General features: G+C 40.7%; 3 protein-coding genes across 4 annotated transcripts; 2 read left to right on the forward strand and 1 right to left on the reverse strand.

Annotated features, from left to right (window-relative positions):
* The first annotated feature begins 54 nt into the window (after positions 1-54).
* On the forward strand, positions 55-3,153 carry LOC147224849 (E3 ubiquitin/ISG15 ligase TRIM25-like). Its single transcript, XM_086163071.1, has 6 exons — positions 55-718; positions 798-893; positions 1,424-1,669; positions 1,787-1,940; positions 2,030-2,086; positions 2,177-3,153. Exons 1-6 carry the CDS (start codon positions 158-160, stop codon positions 2,704-2,706), a joined length of 1,644 nt encoding a protein of 547 aa, XP_086019197.1. The 5' UTR covers positions 55-157; the 3' UTR covers positions 2,707-3,153.
* A 95-nt stretch (positions 3,154-3,248) lies between these two features.
* Positions 3,249-7,895, reverse strand: slc15a5 (solute carrier family 15 member 5). The gene is made up of 9 exons (XM_086163671.1): positions 7,358-7,895; positions 6,439-6,661; positions 6,043-6,212; positions 5,651-5,871; positions 5,383-5,569; positions 4,479-4,667; positions 4,022-4,153; positions 3,752-3,860; positions 3,249-3,599 (listed from the first exon to the last, which is right to left on the reverse strand). The coding sequence occupies exons 1-9, from the start codon at positions 7,893-7,895 to the stop codon at positions 3,458-3,460; spliced, it is 1,911 nt and encodes a 636-aa protein (XP_086019797.1). The 3' UTR covers positions 3,249-3,457.
* Positions 7,896-9,203: 1,308 nt separating this feature from the next.
* Positions 9,204-12,744, forward strand: ccdc34 (coiled-coil domain containing 34). 2 transcript variants are annotated; one of them, XM_086163074.1, is made up of 7 exons: positions 9,204-9,325; positions 9,632-9,902; positions 9,978-10,122; positions 10,738-10,845; positions 11,436-11,594; positions 11,678-11,807; positions 12,542-12,744. In XM_086163074.1, exons 1-7 carry the CDS (start codon positions 9,292-9,294, stop codon positions 12,742-12,744), a joined length of 1,050 nt encoding a protein of 349 aa, XP_086019200.1. In that variant the 5' UTR covers positions 9,204-9,291. The 2 variants fall into 2 exon arrangements, with proteins under 2 accessions (XP_086019200.1, XP_086019201.1); XM_086163075.1 differs by having other exon boundaries at positions 9,223-9,325; positions 9,635-9,902.
* Positions 12,745-12,825: the final 81 nt, after the last annotated feature.

Raw genomic sequence — 12,825 nt, forward strand, 5'->3', positions numbered from 1 at the left:
GCAATTTAGCAAGTTACATATTCATTCTTGTTGTTGTTATTATTATCACCATTACCAATGCTATTGTGGAATTTTTTTTTATTTTTTAAAACGAAACCAAAAAACGAAGCCACACCTCTTCCTCAAAAAGAGACATAGAGACACGGAGTAAAAGAAAATGGCTAGTGAAGAACTCTTCGATTGCATGATATGTCTACAGATTTTAGAGGATCCAGTTACGACTGCCTGTGGACACACTTTTTGTATGACTTGTATTAATACTTTCTGGGATGGAACCGGTGAGAGAAATGGTTTTAGCTGCCCTCAGTGTAGAGAGACGTTCAAGACAAGGCCTGCTCTCAAGAAAAACACACTCCTGGCTGAGCTGATCATGGAGCAGAGGGATTGGATGGTTGTAGACACAAGTGGTAAAAACTCTGCAGGATCCAGTGATGTGCAGTGTGACGCTTGCAAAGGAATTGCATCCATGTTCTGTGTTGTGTGTTTGGCATCTTTCTGCGAAAGTCATCTCAAATCCCACTTCGAGGTTCCACCTTTAAAGAAGCACAAGCTGATTCAGGCCCGGGCGAGGAATAAGGACAACATCTGTGTTCCCCATCACAAACTAAAAGAGATTCACTGTCGCACTGATGGGCAGTTCATTTGCCCCCTGTGTGCAGTGAACGAGCACCAAGGTCACGACACTGTTTCTATTGAAGCCGAAAAGTGTGACATGCAGGTAACTCACTGAATTCTTAATATGTTATTTTCTCCTGACTTTTTTCTTGTTATAACTTCTATATTCTTTATCCGATCAGAGACAGCTGGCGGTGACAAAACAGGAAATATCAGACAAGCTGTTGGTTCTGGAGGCAAATGTGAATTTGGTGAAAAAAGCTGCAGATAGCGTAAGAGTGAGTGTCAAACCTTGGCAATCGATTTCTTTTTAAAGTTTAATTAAAGAATGAATGCCTTAACTGCTGTTCCTACAGATAAAGATGAACTTGAAAGGATAATGAAAACGTGGCTATTTTTGGTCTTTCCCACAGATAAATTCTACCTCTGTTGAGAAAATAACAAAAAAAAAAGTGTTAGAATATACAGAACTGTGACTGTGACCCTGAAAAAAGTTAAAAGGAAGTATAGTTTAAATATCCCTGTAAAATATTACAACCTATCATCGTGTGGATGGTGGAATTAATTGAGTTAAATCTGTCTTAAGAGGATGAAGAAATGTAAGGCAGGGAGTTGATTGGCTGAGCAAGAACGATTGGATTTTTTTATCTTTGAGCTTTACCTAGGTTTTTTACATGTACTTTATAAGCTGGTAAATTATTTTCACCGTGAAAATCAGTGCTCCCACACAATATTTTACAGAAAAGAATCACTTAGCTGAGTTGTTCTAAGCAGGCAAGCTCACAGGGGAATGTGTGTTTTCTTCAAGGATGCTGCATGGGAGGTGTATGATGACTTTGAGCGAGCGTGTGAAGAGCATATCCGTTTGTATACCGATTCTGTTAGGGGGAGCTACTCAGAGGTAAGAGCAAAGGTCGCCGATGAAGAAAAAGTGGGCTTGGACTGGATCAGCTGTCAACTCAGACAGCTGCAGCGTCAAGCATTTCTGTTGAGGAAGAGACACAATACGCTTCACCAAGTCTCCCAGACAGAAAACCCCATCCAATTTGTTCAGGTGATAAACACAACTGTTGTTCATTGAGTTTCTAATTATCATCATTATTGTTAAGTCTGGCATTTAAAAAAAAATAAAACATTGGGAAAAAAAAATCTAACATTTTAATCTTCGTAGAATTTCCAAGCCCTGGATAACCCCTCTGTGTCCACGGCCGCAAATATACAACTTGACCAGCTAGATTGGTTCATCACAAATCAGAAAAAGAAATTAAAAGACCTCTGCACCCAAGAAAATGATAAATTAAGGAGCCACTTTGTGGAGATGACAGGTAAGGATGTGATGGTTTATTTTAAAAGGCTTGATTAGAAAATATGTTGAAAATTCCGAGCTGTTTTGGTTTTGTTCTTTACTCCACAGTGTCCAATATCCCTGTTGATGTGACCGCCACAACCTCCAACCTCCTTTTGGCCTGCGGTAAAAATGAGACATTTGATTTTTTTTTTAGTAACTAACATCTAATAATGTCAGGCCCCTTCTAAGTGATGTTTTCATCTTTCCGTCAAGAAACCAGAGTGGAGGTGGATCCCAACACGGTTATAGGATGTCTCTGCTTATCTGACAAAAACAGAACAATATCGTGGACTGGCTTTGAGCATGCTCAACCCGATCACCCTGAGAGATTCACCTACTTCTACCAGGCTTTGTGCAAGAACAGCCTGAAAGGCGAACACTACTGGGAGGTGCAGTGGGATTGCGGCATCATTGAGGTGGCAGTTTCCTACAGAAACATCAGAAGAAAGGGCTCAGGAAGGGAATGTTGCTTCGGCCACAACGATCTCTCCTGGAAGTTAGTCTGCTTTCCAACTGGCTGCACATTTTGGCACAATAATATCTGTAAAGCCTGCATTCCACCAGCACGCATGCAAAAAGTAGGCGTGCATCTTCATCACAAAGCAGGAACTCTGGCTTTCTACAGCATTTGTAATTCTGACCGTCCGACTCTGCTGCACCGAATCCAGACTGCATTCACTGAGCCACTATACCCTGGGTTTTGTCTTGATTTAGGATCAACACTGAAAATATGCAGTCACTAATATTCTCTTGGGCATGCAGCTTCAGTATTTTGGTTACCTTTTTAACAAGCATGTTTGTGCAACACATTCAATTTCATTTCTTATCTGGCTTATAAACCAAGCTGGCACAGAGGCGTGAGCATCATGACATCATTTTCTTCTGGTGAGATTACAAAAAAAGCAATCCACCAAAGTACACACATCCAAAGTCTGCTTTTCCTTTGTTTTTGTTTTCCTGAGTTTATTTTGTCAATTAGCTAATAGGGGTCAAATAGCAACATTTTGCTGATATAACCATGGTTGAGAATTCAATTGAATTTTTTGAATTTTTGTGTTTGTGTTTAACATCCATTCATTTGCTATCATTTTACTTCTTTTAAACCTGTTGTGTGTCTAGCTGTTAATGAGAAAGCACATTTCTGAATTTTCTTGTTACTTTGGAATTAGAAAAAATAAACATGCCAACTTTACGCTCAGTATATAATATTTATTGAATCATTTACATTTACACTCACATCTAAACAGGTTTGAGATTTTTTCTATTTACAACTTTCGCTCTCATAAATTGACCACATAAAAACACATTCTTGAGCCTTTTCTCAAAAGTTCTGGTGGTGTAAATCAAATATTCTGACGTCCGATCAGATGAAATAAATACATGAAACAAAAAAGCTCAGCTTAAGTATATCCCATATTTTTCATAAAATACTACTTTGACGTAAAAGCATGTAGCGCCAGCGCCACCGGGAGGAAATAATTACACCGGAGGGGATCATAAAATAGATTCAGTGGAGGCATTTATATAGGAGCGGTCCATGGTGTCATAGAACTGCAGACAGGCCTTGTACTGCAACAGTTTCTCGGTCAGAGGACTGACAGTCAGGGCTTTTCCCTGCGCAGTCAAGTCTGTGTATCTGCACAAGGATAGGGAGAGAGAATTAGACCACTGCATCACCAGAAGATCACTGCAGCTGATGTGGCTGCTGTTGAAAATATCATAATGCTAGAGTTAGATCACACATGATTGTCATTTATCACGCCTAAGTAGTCTGAGCTAGTACTGTACCTGTATGATATTCTCCAAAATACAAAAGTATTGATCGCCATCAGGGAGGCCAGGAGGAAGAAGAATCTCTCCAGGTTCCCATCATACAGTGTGTTTGGGTAGAAATCACCTGCAATTAAGCAGTGAATTAAATTGACGTGATTCAACTGACACTAACATAAAATGAGATTTATTGTGTTTAAAAGTGTCCCTTTCACATCAGTAGATTTACATGTTGAGGTCAACAACTTCTTTCACATGAGAAACCCACAAAGTTTTGTTTTTTTTTACCCCCAGAAATGAAGTACACCAGCTGGACGCTGAAGGCTCCTAGGAAGCAGCCACCTCCATATGACAGGGTGAGGAAGTGCAGGGAGATTCCTCTGATGTGGCTCGGAGTCAGTTGGTAGGATATGAGGGAACCTGGCACACAGGAAGTGATGAAACTAATAAGCAGCCTCACAGAATCACAGACTTCTTTCGCAGAGGCCTGAAGTGAGAATTGATTTATTATTTTTTTTACACATCTATTGAGGGATTTTATAAATTCAATATTCATCCATTGTTGTGACTCGACCTGGTCCAGCAAAAATGTCAGTCCGTGTTGCAGGAAAATAATGATTTAATAAACATAATTTTCCCTGAAGACTTTGTCCATTTCTTGATATCTAATATTCAAACAGAGAATTTTTTCCGACGACAATTAAATGTTTCTTTCATTCTTTCTTTGGCCCTGATTCTCACTTACATGCAGGGGTGACAAGCGCCTCGGCCAGGCCCAGCAGGATGTACTGTGGAGCGAGGTGGAAACATGGCATGGATGACACCTGCAAAACCTTCCCAGAGAGAGCCTGCTCAACCAGTGGGTACGACTTCCTCTGCAGCTCGGACAGACCTGCCACCAGGACCGACAGAGCTGCGCACGCATGTCCCAAAGCTGGAAGGCGAGGATTGACAGGGATGGGGTGGTGAGAGAAAGGGCTGCAGACAGGGAGGGGGTTTGTGAGGAAATAATGTTAGGGGGTAACAAGAAAGACGAAGAAGACAGGAACGTTGGAGAGACGCTAAGGTGGAGAAGAATAAACGATGTGTTTAGTGACAGCAAAAACCAAAAGAGTGTGCTGCACTTTAACAAACAGGTCTGATGCACCATGACTGCTCTAACAGCCTCTGGCCATATTCAAGGATATACCCTAAATCTTGATTACTCCAAGGTTAATCAAATGTTCTGCAAACCTCCATTATTACAGACAGTTCAACTGGATAAATTAGCACAAAGCAATTTGAAAATAACAGGGAAATAAGGGGGAAAAGGGACTATAAAATAAACAAGAAATTACCTATCAAATTTTGCTAAAATAATTGAGAACTACAGTTGGAAATTGCAACATTACAAAAATGCAAACAACAAAATTACCCTATACTGTGGTTTGGAAAAATTATTTTGAAACCTGTAATATTTGGGACAGGGAATCGTTTATGAAATAGGAAATCTCCTGCACAATCCGTTCATTTGCTTTTGACTGTGCCAAGAAACTCCATTAAAAAGGTAAATAGATAAAGGTAAATAGGAGGCACCAAAGTGTCTTACAGTCATCTCACTGATTAATCTGTGTTTGCGCATTTCAGGAAGTGCACATAGAAAGACTCACTGATGACTTTTGAGGGTGCCATTGGCGTTTTCTCCACAGAGAGGAGCCAAGCTGTCGTCAGCTCCATCAGTGGGGCCAACAGCAGCAGAGGTAGGATGCTGATCACGTTCATAGCACCGATTGGTAACAGGAAATCGTTCAGGTGAAGGTTCGAGTTCATGGTCTGTATGTAATAACCTGAAGGAATCTGCAGGAGACACAACAGGGACTTAGAATCCATACACTATGGTGTTTTGCAGTGAGTTTCTGTGCATCCCTGGGGACTTGCCTGTGTGACACAGGCTCTGTACAGTAGCTGCAGTCCATAGAGAGGGAAGAGCTTGGCCAAGACTTTGACATTCTCCACATGCGTTTCACTGTAACGCCCACCATTGTTCTCTTTGGCCCGATCCAGCCAAGACCCCACTTCTCCACTCAGATGACGGTAGTGAAGGCAGCACATCTTGAAAGCGTTGAAGAAAACTCCCAGTGTTGTCAACAAGGATCCACCTGCGACCAAAACAAGACAGAGCTGTCTTTATTGACCGTCATCACTGAGGCCTCTGTTTTCCATTTACCCGGCACTCTTTTTGACACCGTGACGATACCATTTTTAATGACTTGAGGCTTGATTGATATCACACAGGAGTGTAAACACTTCTGCTGTGTACTGCTTGTTACCTTTCTTTGGTTTGTAGGTGAGTTTGTTGCGCATCATGTGAATGGCAATGAGTGCCAGCAGGACAGATGTGAAGGGGATGAGGAAACCCAGATTTTTGGCCACAGACTGCTGGATATAGGCAATACCCAAGAACACAACTGTGGAATTCAGGTTAACCAACCAGTAGAACCTAGACATTATAAAGACAAACATCACACTGTGTCAACATTAGTGTACACGTTCTTCCTATAAAGCCTTGCTAAAAATATTATAATAATATTGGATTTTTTTTGCTCCAAAATATCAGTATTGGCATCCACTTCAGACATTCACTATTTGTCGAGCTCTATAAATATCTGTTGACTGTGCTAGATTATAGGTAAACTGAGTTGCGTTATGACAGTGACATCACCCACCAGTTGAAGAAGGACAGGAGCTGGTGCTGATTGTACCCTTGCAGACTGTATGCTCCCATGGGGCAGAGAATGGCGCGAATGCCCCCAATGCCCAGCGCGGCAGCCAGGAGGCCCGTGTAGAACAGGATCTGCTGCTCCCGAGGTTCCAACTGATGAGTCATGTGATGAGTGTCAATATAGAAATCCTCAAAGGGAAATGCCACCACAGGCAGCATTGCGGTGCCTGGAAAGAGGAAAGGGTGGAGGTCATGGCATCTGGTCGCGGCTCGGCTACTGACGCAATTATGACCACCACAACTGGTGGATATGTGAAATATGAAATGAGCAGATCAGCAGGGAAGTGTTGATATCAGGTGAATATAGAAGCTCAGCTTCAAAGTATGAATATTACAAACAATTGTTTTGTTTTTCAAACTGTTTAAATGGTACAATTTAATATAGGGATGAAGTAACATGAAAACTAAAAGCAGCACAATACAGATTAAAGATTAGAGATTAAATACTTGATATTTAGAAGTGCAGCAATATCATGATAGTTTGTTGACTGAACTGAAAATGTTTGTTTCGGAAAATTGCAAGGCTGTTGTAAGGAAAATGTACACTACAATCAAAAGTCCATTTATCCATCCATTATCTACTGCTTATTTTACTTCGGGTCGTGGTGGGTGCTTGTGCCTATCCCTGCTGCCATACACAATATGGACACTGCATTTCATAATAGTGTGTGTGTTTTAAATTGTGTGTTAATTCACTAAAATATACACCTGGCAAAATTTTAAAGCAATTAAGATTATAGTAAAATTTTAAACAACACTACTACTGTATCATGTTGAATCATTTGTTGATGTTTCCTTTCACAAATGTGAAGAAGTCATTTGAAAAGTTGTTCCCTGCTATCAGTGAAATAGAAAAATCTTACCGAGGAAATGGAGGAAAGCACACAAGTAGAGCACCTTGGTTCTTCCTAAGCAGGTTTCTGCAAACCAGCCGACTAGAACCGGGGTGAGGGTGCTGGCGCCGATGAAGCACAGGTTGACTGTTGCAGCCAGGTAGTGACTGTAGCCCAGCTTTACAGTGCAGAACAGAATCATGTTGCACACGATGCCAAAGAAAGTGAATCTCTCACAGAGCTCCACCAGCAGAACACAAATAATCACTTGGAGCTTCTTGCGGGACTTGGGTCCTGGCCCCTGACCCTGGTGTATGGTCCGAGGGAGTACCGGTATGTCCAGCTGACGCCTGCCCTCAGGCAGTCGCTGAGGATCTTCAGCCACCATCTTGGTGTCAACAGACTTGAAAAGCGTCACCTCCTGCCCTTCAAAGATCGAGCGGCCGAGGCCGAGGCCTGACTCTTGCGCTGTGACTGTTACTGTGGCTAGACCGGGACACACAGAGTCAAACGCAGCTACGTGAATGCTGCACGTGCTGCATGGGAGCTGACCACCCTTCTGTGTCATGATCTTACTCGAAATGGGGGGGTGCCTTACGGTCATCTGACACATCAGAAGACTGTTTGCTTGAACAGGAGTGACTGACAGGTGCTATTTAGAGAGCAACCCAGAAATATTTTCTCTATGAGTTTAAAATTGAACTACTGTTCATCTTTTATCCTCATATCAGGGGAATCCCCTTGATATGTAATTTAACTATCTGAATTTAAGGAGAGAAATGGTGCATGACATAAATGCATACGATTTAAACACTCTGATAACCTGAACATGAAACTATGATACAATTTAGCGAGATACATAAGCTCTCTTGGGCGAAAACCTTTTTAAAACACACAAAAGGATCACAGTCAACAACTGAACAAGAACATAGATATAGGCGTAAAAATATGACTTCAGGTCACACATAGTTTTGCCAAAGCTGTAAGCTTTTATTACTGTTTAAATAACCCAACAGAATGAGAAATTAATTTAATTAGCAGGTTAATACCAGGACTGATGAAATACCACACGCATTTGTGAAAACAGCCCCTCAGCATACAGGCTCATTTTGGCACAGCTGCTGTATTTAGGCTGAAGGTGTTAAGAAGGAGAGAGACAGGGAGGATGCATGGGCAGGTTACCACCAACTGGGTCAGAGCTGGAACATAACATCTGCCTCACTGCCTCTCAGAACAATGCCCGATGCCTGGACAGTTTATAAATAGAAAGATATACTTGCAAACGCTTGACGGAAACCTGTTGCTAAAGCATCTACAGAGACACTACTCTTCTCCATAGTACCTATATTTTCTTCAACAGCGTTGATAGTTTAGAGTCTGCAGTTCACCTACTACTTGTTTTTGGTCTGCAAGAGGAAGAGAGAGAGCGTGGAGAGAACCCACTGACATAAATCCTTATGAATGAATGAGTGGATGGTCTCTATGTAATTTGCCTAATATCTGCAGAGATTGGCGCACAACACAGCAGCCCTGTGCACAGGACAAGTGGTGTAGTCCGTGAATGAAATGAAATAGTAGTTCTCATATAGTTTAGTTAATAGTGCAGGATCAAATTTAAATGTCTCTGAGGCATTTCTTGATTTTCATCTTACACTGTTCTCTTTTGTACGTCAAAGTTTAATGTGAAGTTATAAATATATGCATTTATTTTATTATGATATCGGGATAAAGATGTAGCTTCCATTGGAGAAATATTCCTCGAAATGTGTGTGTCAATTTTTTCCCATTATTTAAATTATTACTATTATTAGTTTTAGGTGTTGCAGTAGCAGCAGCAGTAATAGACAGGCTTGACCTCTCACCATGGTTACCGAACAGCGTGCGGTTCAGCTTGGGGGAGTGGTGTATCTTGGGAAAACTATGTCTGTTCGCGGTTGAAGACGAGTGAAAACGTCGAAAAGAGGATGAGCACGCCTTTCTTTTCGGAGTTTGAACAAGGTAAACCGGAGTACTTTATCATTTACAACAATATCATAAGCATTAAACTGGTACTAGCTTGTCGAAACAGCTGCGCGACTGTGCTAATTATCTTCACCGTTCGAAGTTGATGAAGTGTGTTGCCTGTCAATGCTAACGTTAGCTAAACTTGGGAAGTGCGTATAGCGTGACATTATTCTTCAAAATAAAAATAAAAATGGAAATAGAAATACATGTCATTACTTTATCATTATTTACGATATATTGACATTTGGTTTGTGACTGTACACACAACAAGTGTTTGTGCCGACCGCGTCTCATCCGTAGCAGAGAGCGCTCGACTCGTAATGTCTAGAGAGAAGATGCCGCGCTGTCCCGCTCTCGCTTCGGAGGGCTTCAGCTCGACACCCCGTAAATCCAGCCGCGGGGATCAACACGACTTGTCCGGCGACATTGACGACGGGGTTTTATCCGACGACGAGGACACTTTCTCCTTGCTGTCTCCTGTTTACCACGACAGCTATGAAAGTGACGAAGATCTGGGGTCCAGCCCAGAGGAGCGGATCGACAGCTGTAATCTCAGTGTCTCGCCAGTCAGGTATGCGTATGTTTTACACAGTTGAGCTGCGATCTTTATGTAAAAAATGTAAGGATGCGTGGTTTTGTTTTGTAGATGTGAGCTACCGAAAACCCCTTCAGAGCACATGCTGGATACTGCAGGGGGACCTGCTGGTTCGGCTTCTCTGAGTGCTTGGGAAACCTGGCTTGTCAACAAAAGCAAAGAAGAACGTCTCAAACTGGAGAAGAAAACAGAAGAGGCGAGCAGCTGTTATTGTCTCTGTATTTTAGAAAACAATGATAACTATAAAACTCAGCTCCCCCTTCCTGATCATTCCCTCTGGTCTCCAAGATATCTGGTTATAGTGTTTACTGGCGATACTTAACTGTTTGGTTTTCAGATTTTACACAAGCACATACACAGATCCTACTGTACTTGTGTGTAGCGAGGGATGGCGACGATCAAACTTGAAAACAAAAAAACTGTAAGGCGTCATTGACAGTTTGACTTGAACTAGCAAACATTAGTTAGAAATGATCTGAACACACTTTTGCCTCGTGCTTCTTTGTAATCGAAATACAGAAATCCTCCAGAACAGATACATGTGCATTTCAAATATATTTACTTGCTATTTCTATTAACTAAATTTTGATATTCTTAGCCTTTTTAACAGGTAGTAAAAGATTAATAAATATACAAAGACAATAAATACTATGGAACTCTTCCACTTGTTTTGCAGTCTCACAGAACTGAAAAATTATAAAAGAAAAATACTTAAAAAGAAGAATCTACAAAAAAAAAAGTTTGGATTAAAAAGTATCTCCACTTTTCACTGACTCTCTGACTTAGACTACTTTCTATCTTTCGCAATTAGGAGAGCTTTCTGAAGGAACAAAAAGAAAAAGAAGAAATGGAACAGAGACAGAAAAGGCTTGTAATTGAGGAAAAGATTCAAGAATGGCTGAAGATGAAGAGAGAACAGGTAACTTTCTGCTGATTTAATTGTCTTTATATCACATTTTAAGATCCCCTTACAGGATCCCCATCTTGATCTACCCCAAGAAAGATTTGCAGCACAAATCTGTAATACACAGGAATCTCATTTTGGTTGTGGTTATCTGCAAAGTAAGAATCCTCTGTGATGGTAGGAGACTTGGGATATGGATCAGTGGGTAGATTTTGGAACTTCATCTTATTTACAGTCTTTGAAACATTAGTTTTTCCTTCTTTCTTACAGTAGTGCTACACAACTCCGCTTCCTGCCATGGAGCTCATGGAATGAGGCACTAGCTATTCAGAAAAAGTCCATAATTTTGTCCTCCACAACTCCACATATATTTCAAATAGATGCAGGGAGGAGTACTAATTGTATCATGTCCCAGGGAAGTTCATTGTTTATCACCACTGGAAAACAGCACAGACTGAACTCATATCTGGATGTTTTCTCAACACAGCTGCAGAGCACAAGTTGTTAAACGTACATTATGTATGGCCTTTGGCCATAAGTGCTCTTATGTTCCTGCTAAAGATTCTGCTAATGCATTAAAATCTTTTTTCATCCCTTCATTCAAGGAGAGACAGCGGCAGTTTGTGAAACTGAGCCAGGAGGAAGAAGAGTTACAGGTGAAACTGCAGAAACAGAGGGAGACTCAGCAGAAAGCGCAGCAGAAGTACAGAGACTGGCTGCAGAAGAAGGAACAACAGAAAAGGGAAAAGGAGAAAAAAGAGAAAGTAATGCTGTCGTTTTATTGTAGACTAGTTTTCGGACAACCTTTATTATGAATGTAACACTTTGGCTTTTTCTTTTTTGACAGGAGGAAGCACGTCTGAAAGAGGACCAGGAGAGGGAGCGCCGCAACAGGGCAGCAGAGAAGTTTAAAGAATGGGTGGCAAAATCCAATGAAAGAAGCCGAGCGAGTCCCACATCTCCTCGCTTCCCAACAAGTAATGTTGCCTTGGAATTTGGGCTAAGTGATAACAGGATAAAAAAGAAATTAAATGATAAATACAAACATTAAAAAAAAAAGAAATCTAACTTGGCATCTGTGATATATTTGATGATACAATTAAAAATTTACTGATCATTTAGAAAACAGTTGCTTTGCGCTATAAGATATCATTTATTTTTGTCTTTTTTCTTCTTAAAGCTGCTTGTTTTTTACTTACTTAAAGATAATTGAATTATATTTTGAAATTATTTCATTGAATTTATTTTGAATTGATTCACTTGCAGTTTAAACTACTGTTTTAGGTAATTTCTTGCAAAGTCTATTATTTCTATATTATCATGTAGTTTTCATTTTTTCTGGAGCTGTTATGGAGCTACCAAGTTTATTTGGTATATCCTTGCTACATTCATGTAATTTACATCTGATTGTTACTTTCATTATTTAAATTATTTTTGTTTTAAAGATTTAAAATGTTATTTGTGTTAATTCCTCAGGATTTATGCAAGACACCGATCTTTATCAGAATATTAAATTATATGTGATAGATTTTAAATACGACAATAAGTAATATCATTCAGCCCCCACAGAAATGATAATTGTATCTTATCCGTGAAAGTGAATATCTGCCTTTCGGGTAATATTGTCAGTTACATATTCTTGACAAAATAACTGCTCTGTCATGCTTTTGCAAGCTGCTCTATATCTGACACCTGGTTTAATTCCTGCCAGGTCCCTATGAAAAGTCCTACCCTTCGCCCAGCTTCTACAACCCCATTCCATGGAAGCCCATACACATCCCTACCCCAGAGCCAGCAGCCATTCAGACAACCCGCAGGAAACCTCAGAAACAGAGAAAGGGTCAACCGAGCCCTGGCTTTATGTCACAGCACAGACACAGTTCGAATGCGCTACAGTCACTGCAAAGGAGATGACACTACAGTGTGATGTGACACTGCAGCTGACTCATCTCACCACAACAAGTGTGGTTGCTGGGCTTTTCTTGAATCACGGAA

This window comes from Fistularia commersonii, chromosome 17, assembly GCF_037954325.1.
Source record: "Fistularia commersonii isolate RoL2024-O1a breed Wild chromosome 17, RoL_Fcom_v1.0, whole genome shotgun sequence".
In the NCBI taxonomy this organism is placed as follows: Eukaryota; Metazoa; Chordata; class Actinopteri; order Syngnathiformes; family Fistulariidae; genus Fistularia; species Fistularia commersonii.

Coding starts and splice junctions, on each gene's coding strand:
- LOC147224849 (XM_086163071.1), top strand. CDS start 158: ATGGCTAGTGAAGAACTCTTCGATTGCATGATATGTCTACAGATTTTA. Junction 719..797: donor CCGAAAAGTGTGACATGCAG/GTAACTCACTGA, acceptor TTATCCGATCAG/AGACAGCTGGCGGTGACAAA. Junction 1,941..2,029: donor CCACTTTGTGGAGATGACAG/GTAAGGATGTGA, acceptor TTTACTCCACAG/TGTCCAATATCCCTGTTGAT.
- slc15a5 (XM_086163671.1), bottom strand. CDS start 7,895: ATGACACAGAAGGGTGGTCAGCTCCCATGCAGCACGTGCAGCATTCAC. Junction 6,662..7,357: donor TGCTTTCCTCCATTTCCTCG/GTAAGATTTTTC, acceptor TCCTCTTTCCAG/GCACCGCAATGCTGCCTGTG. Junction 6,213..6,438: donor CTCCTGTCCTTCTTCAACTG/GTGGGTGATGTC, acceptor TATAATGTCTAG/GTTCTACTGGTTGGTTAACC.
- ccdc34 (XM_086163074.1), top strand. CDS start 9,292: ATGAGCACGCCTTTCTTTTCGGAGTTTGAACAAG. Junction 9,903..9,977: donor CTCAGTGTCTCGCCAGTCAG/GTATGCGTATGT, acceptor TTTGTTTTGTAG/ATGTGAGCTACCGAAAACCC. Junction 10,123..10,737: donor TGGAGAAGAAAACAGAAGAG/GCGAGCAGCTGT, acceptor TTTCGCAATTAG/GAGAGCTTTCTGAAGGAACA.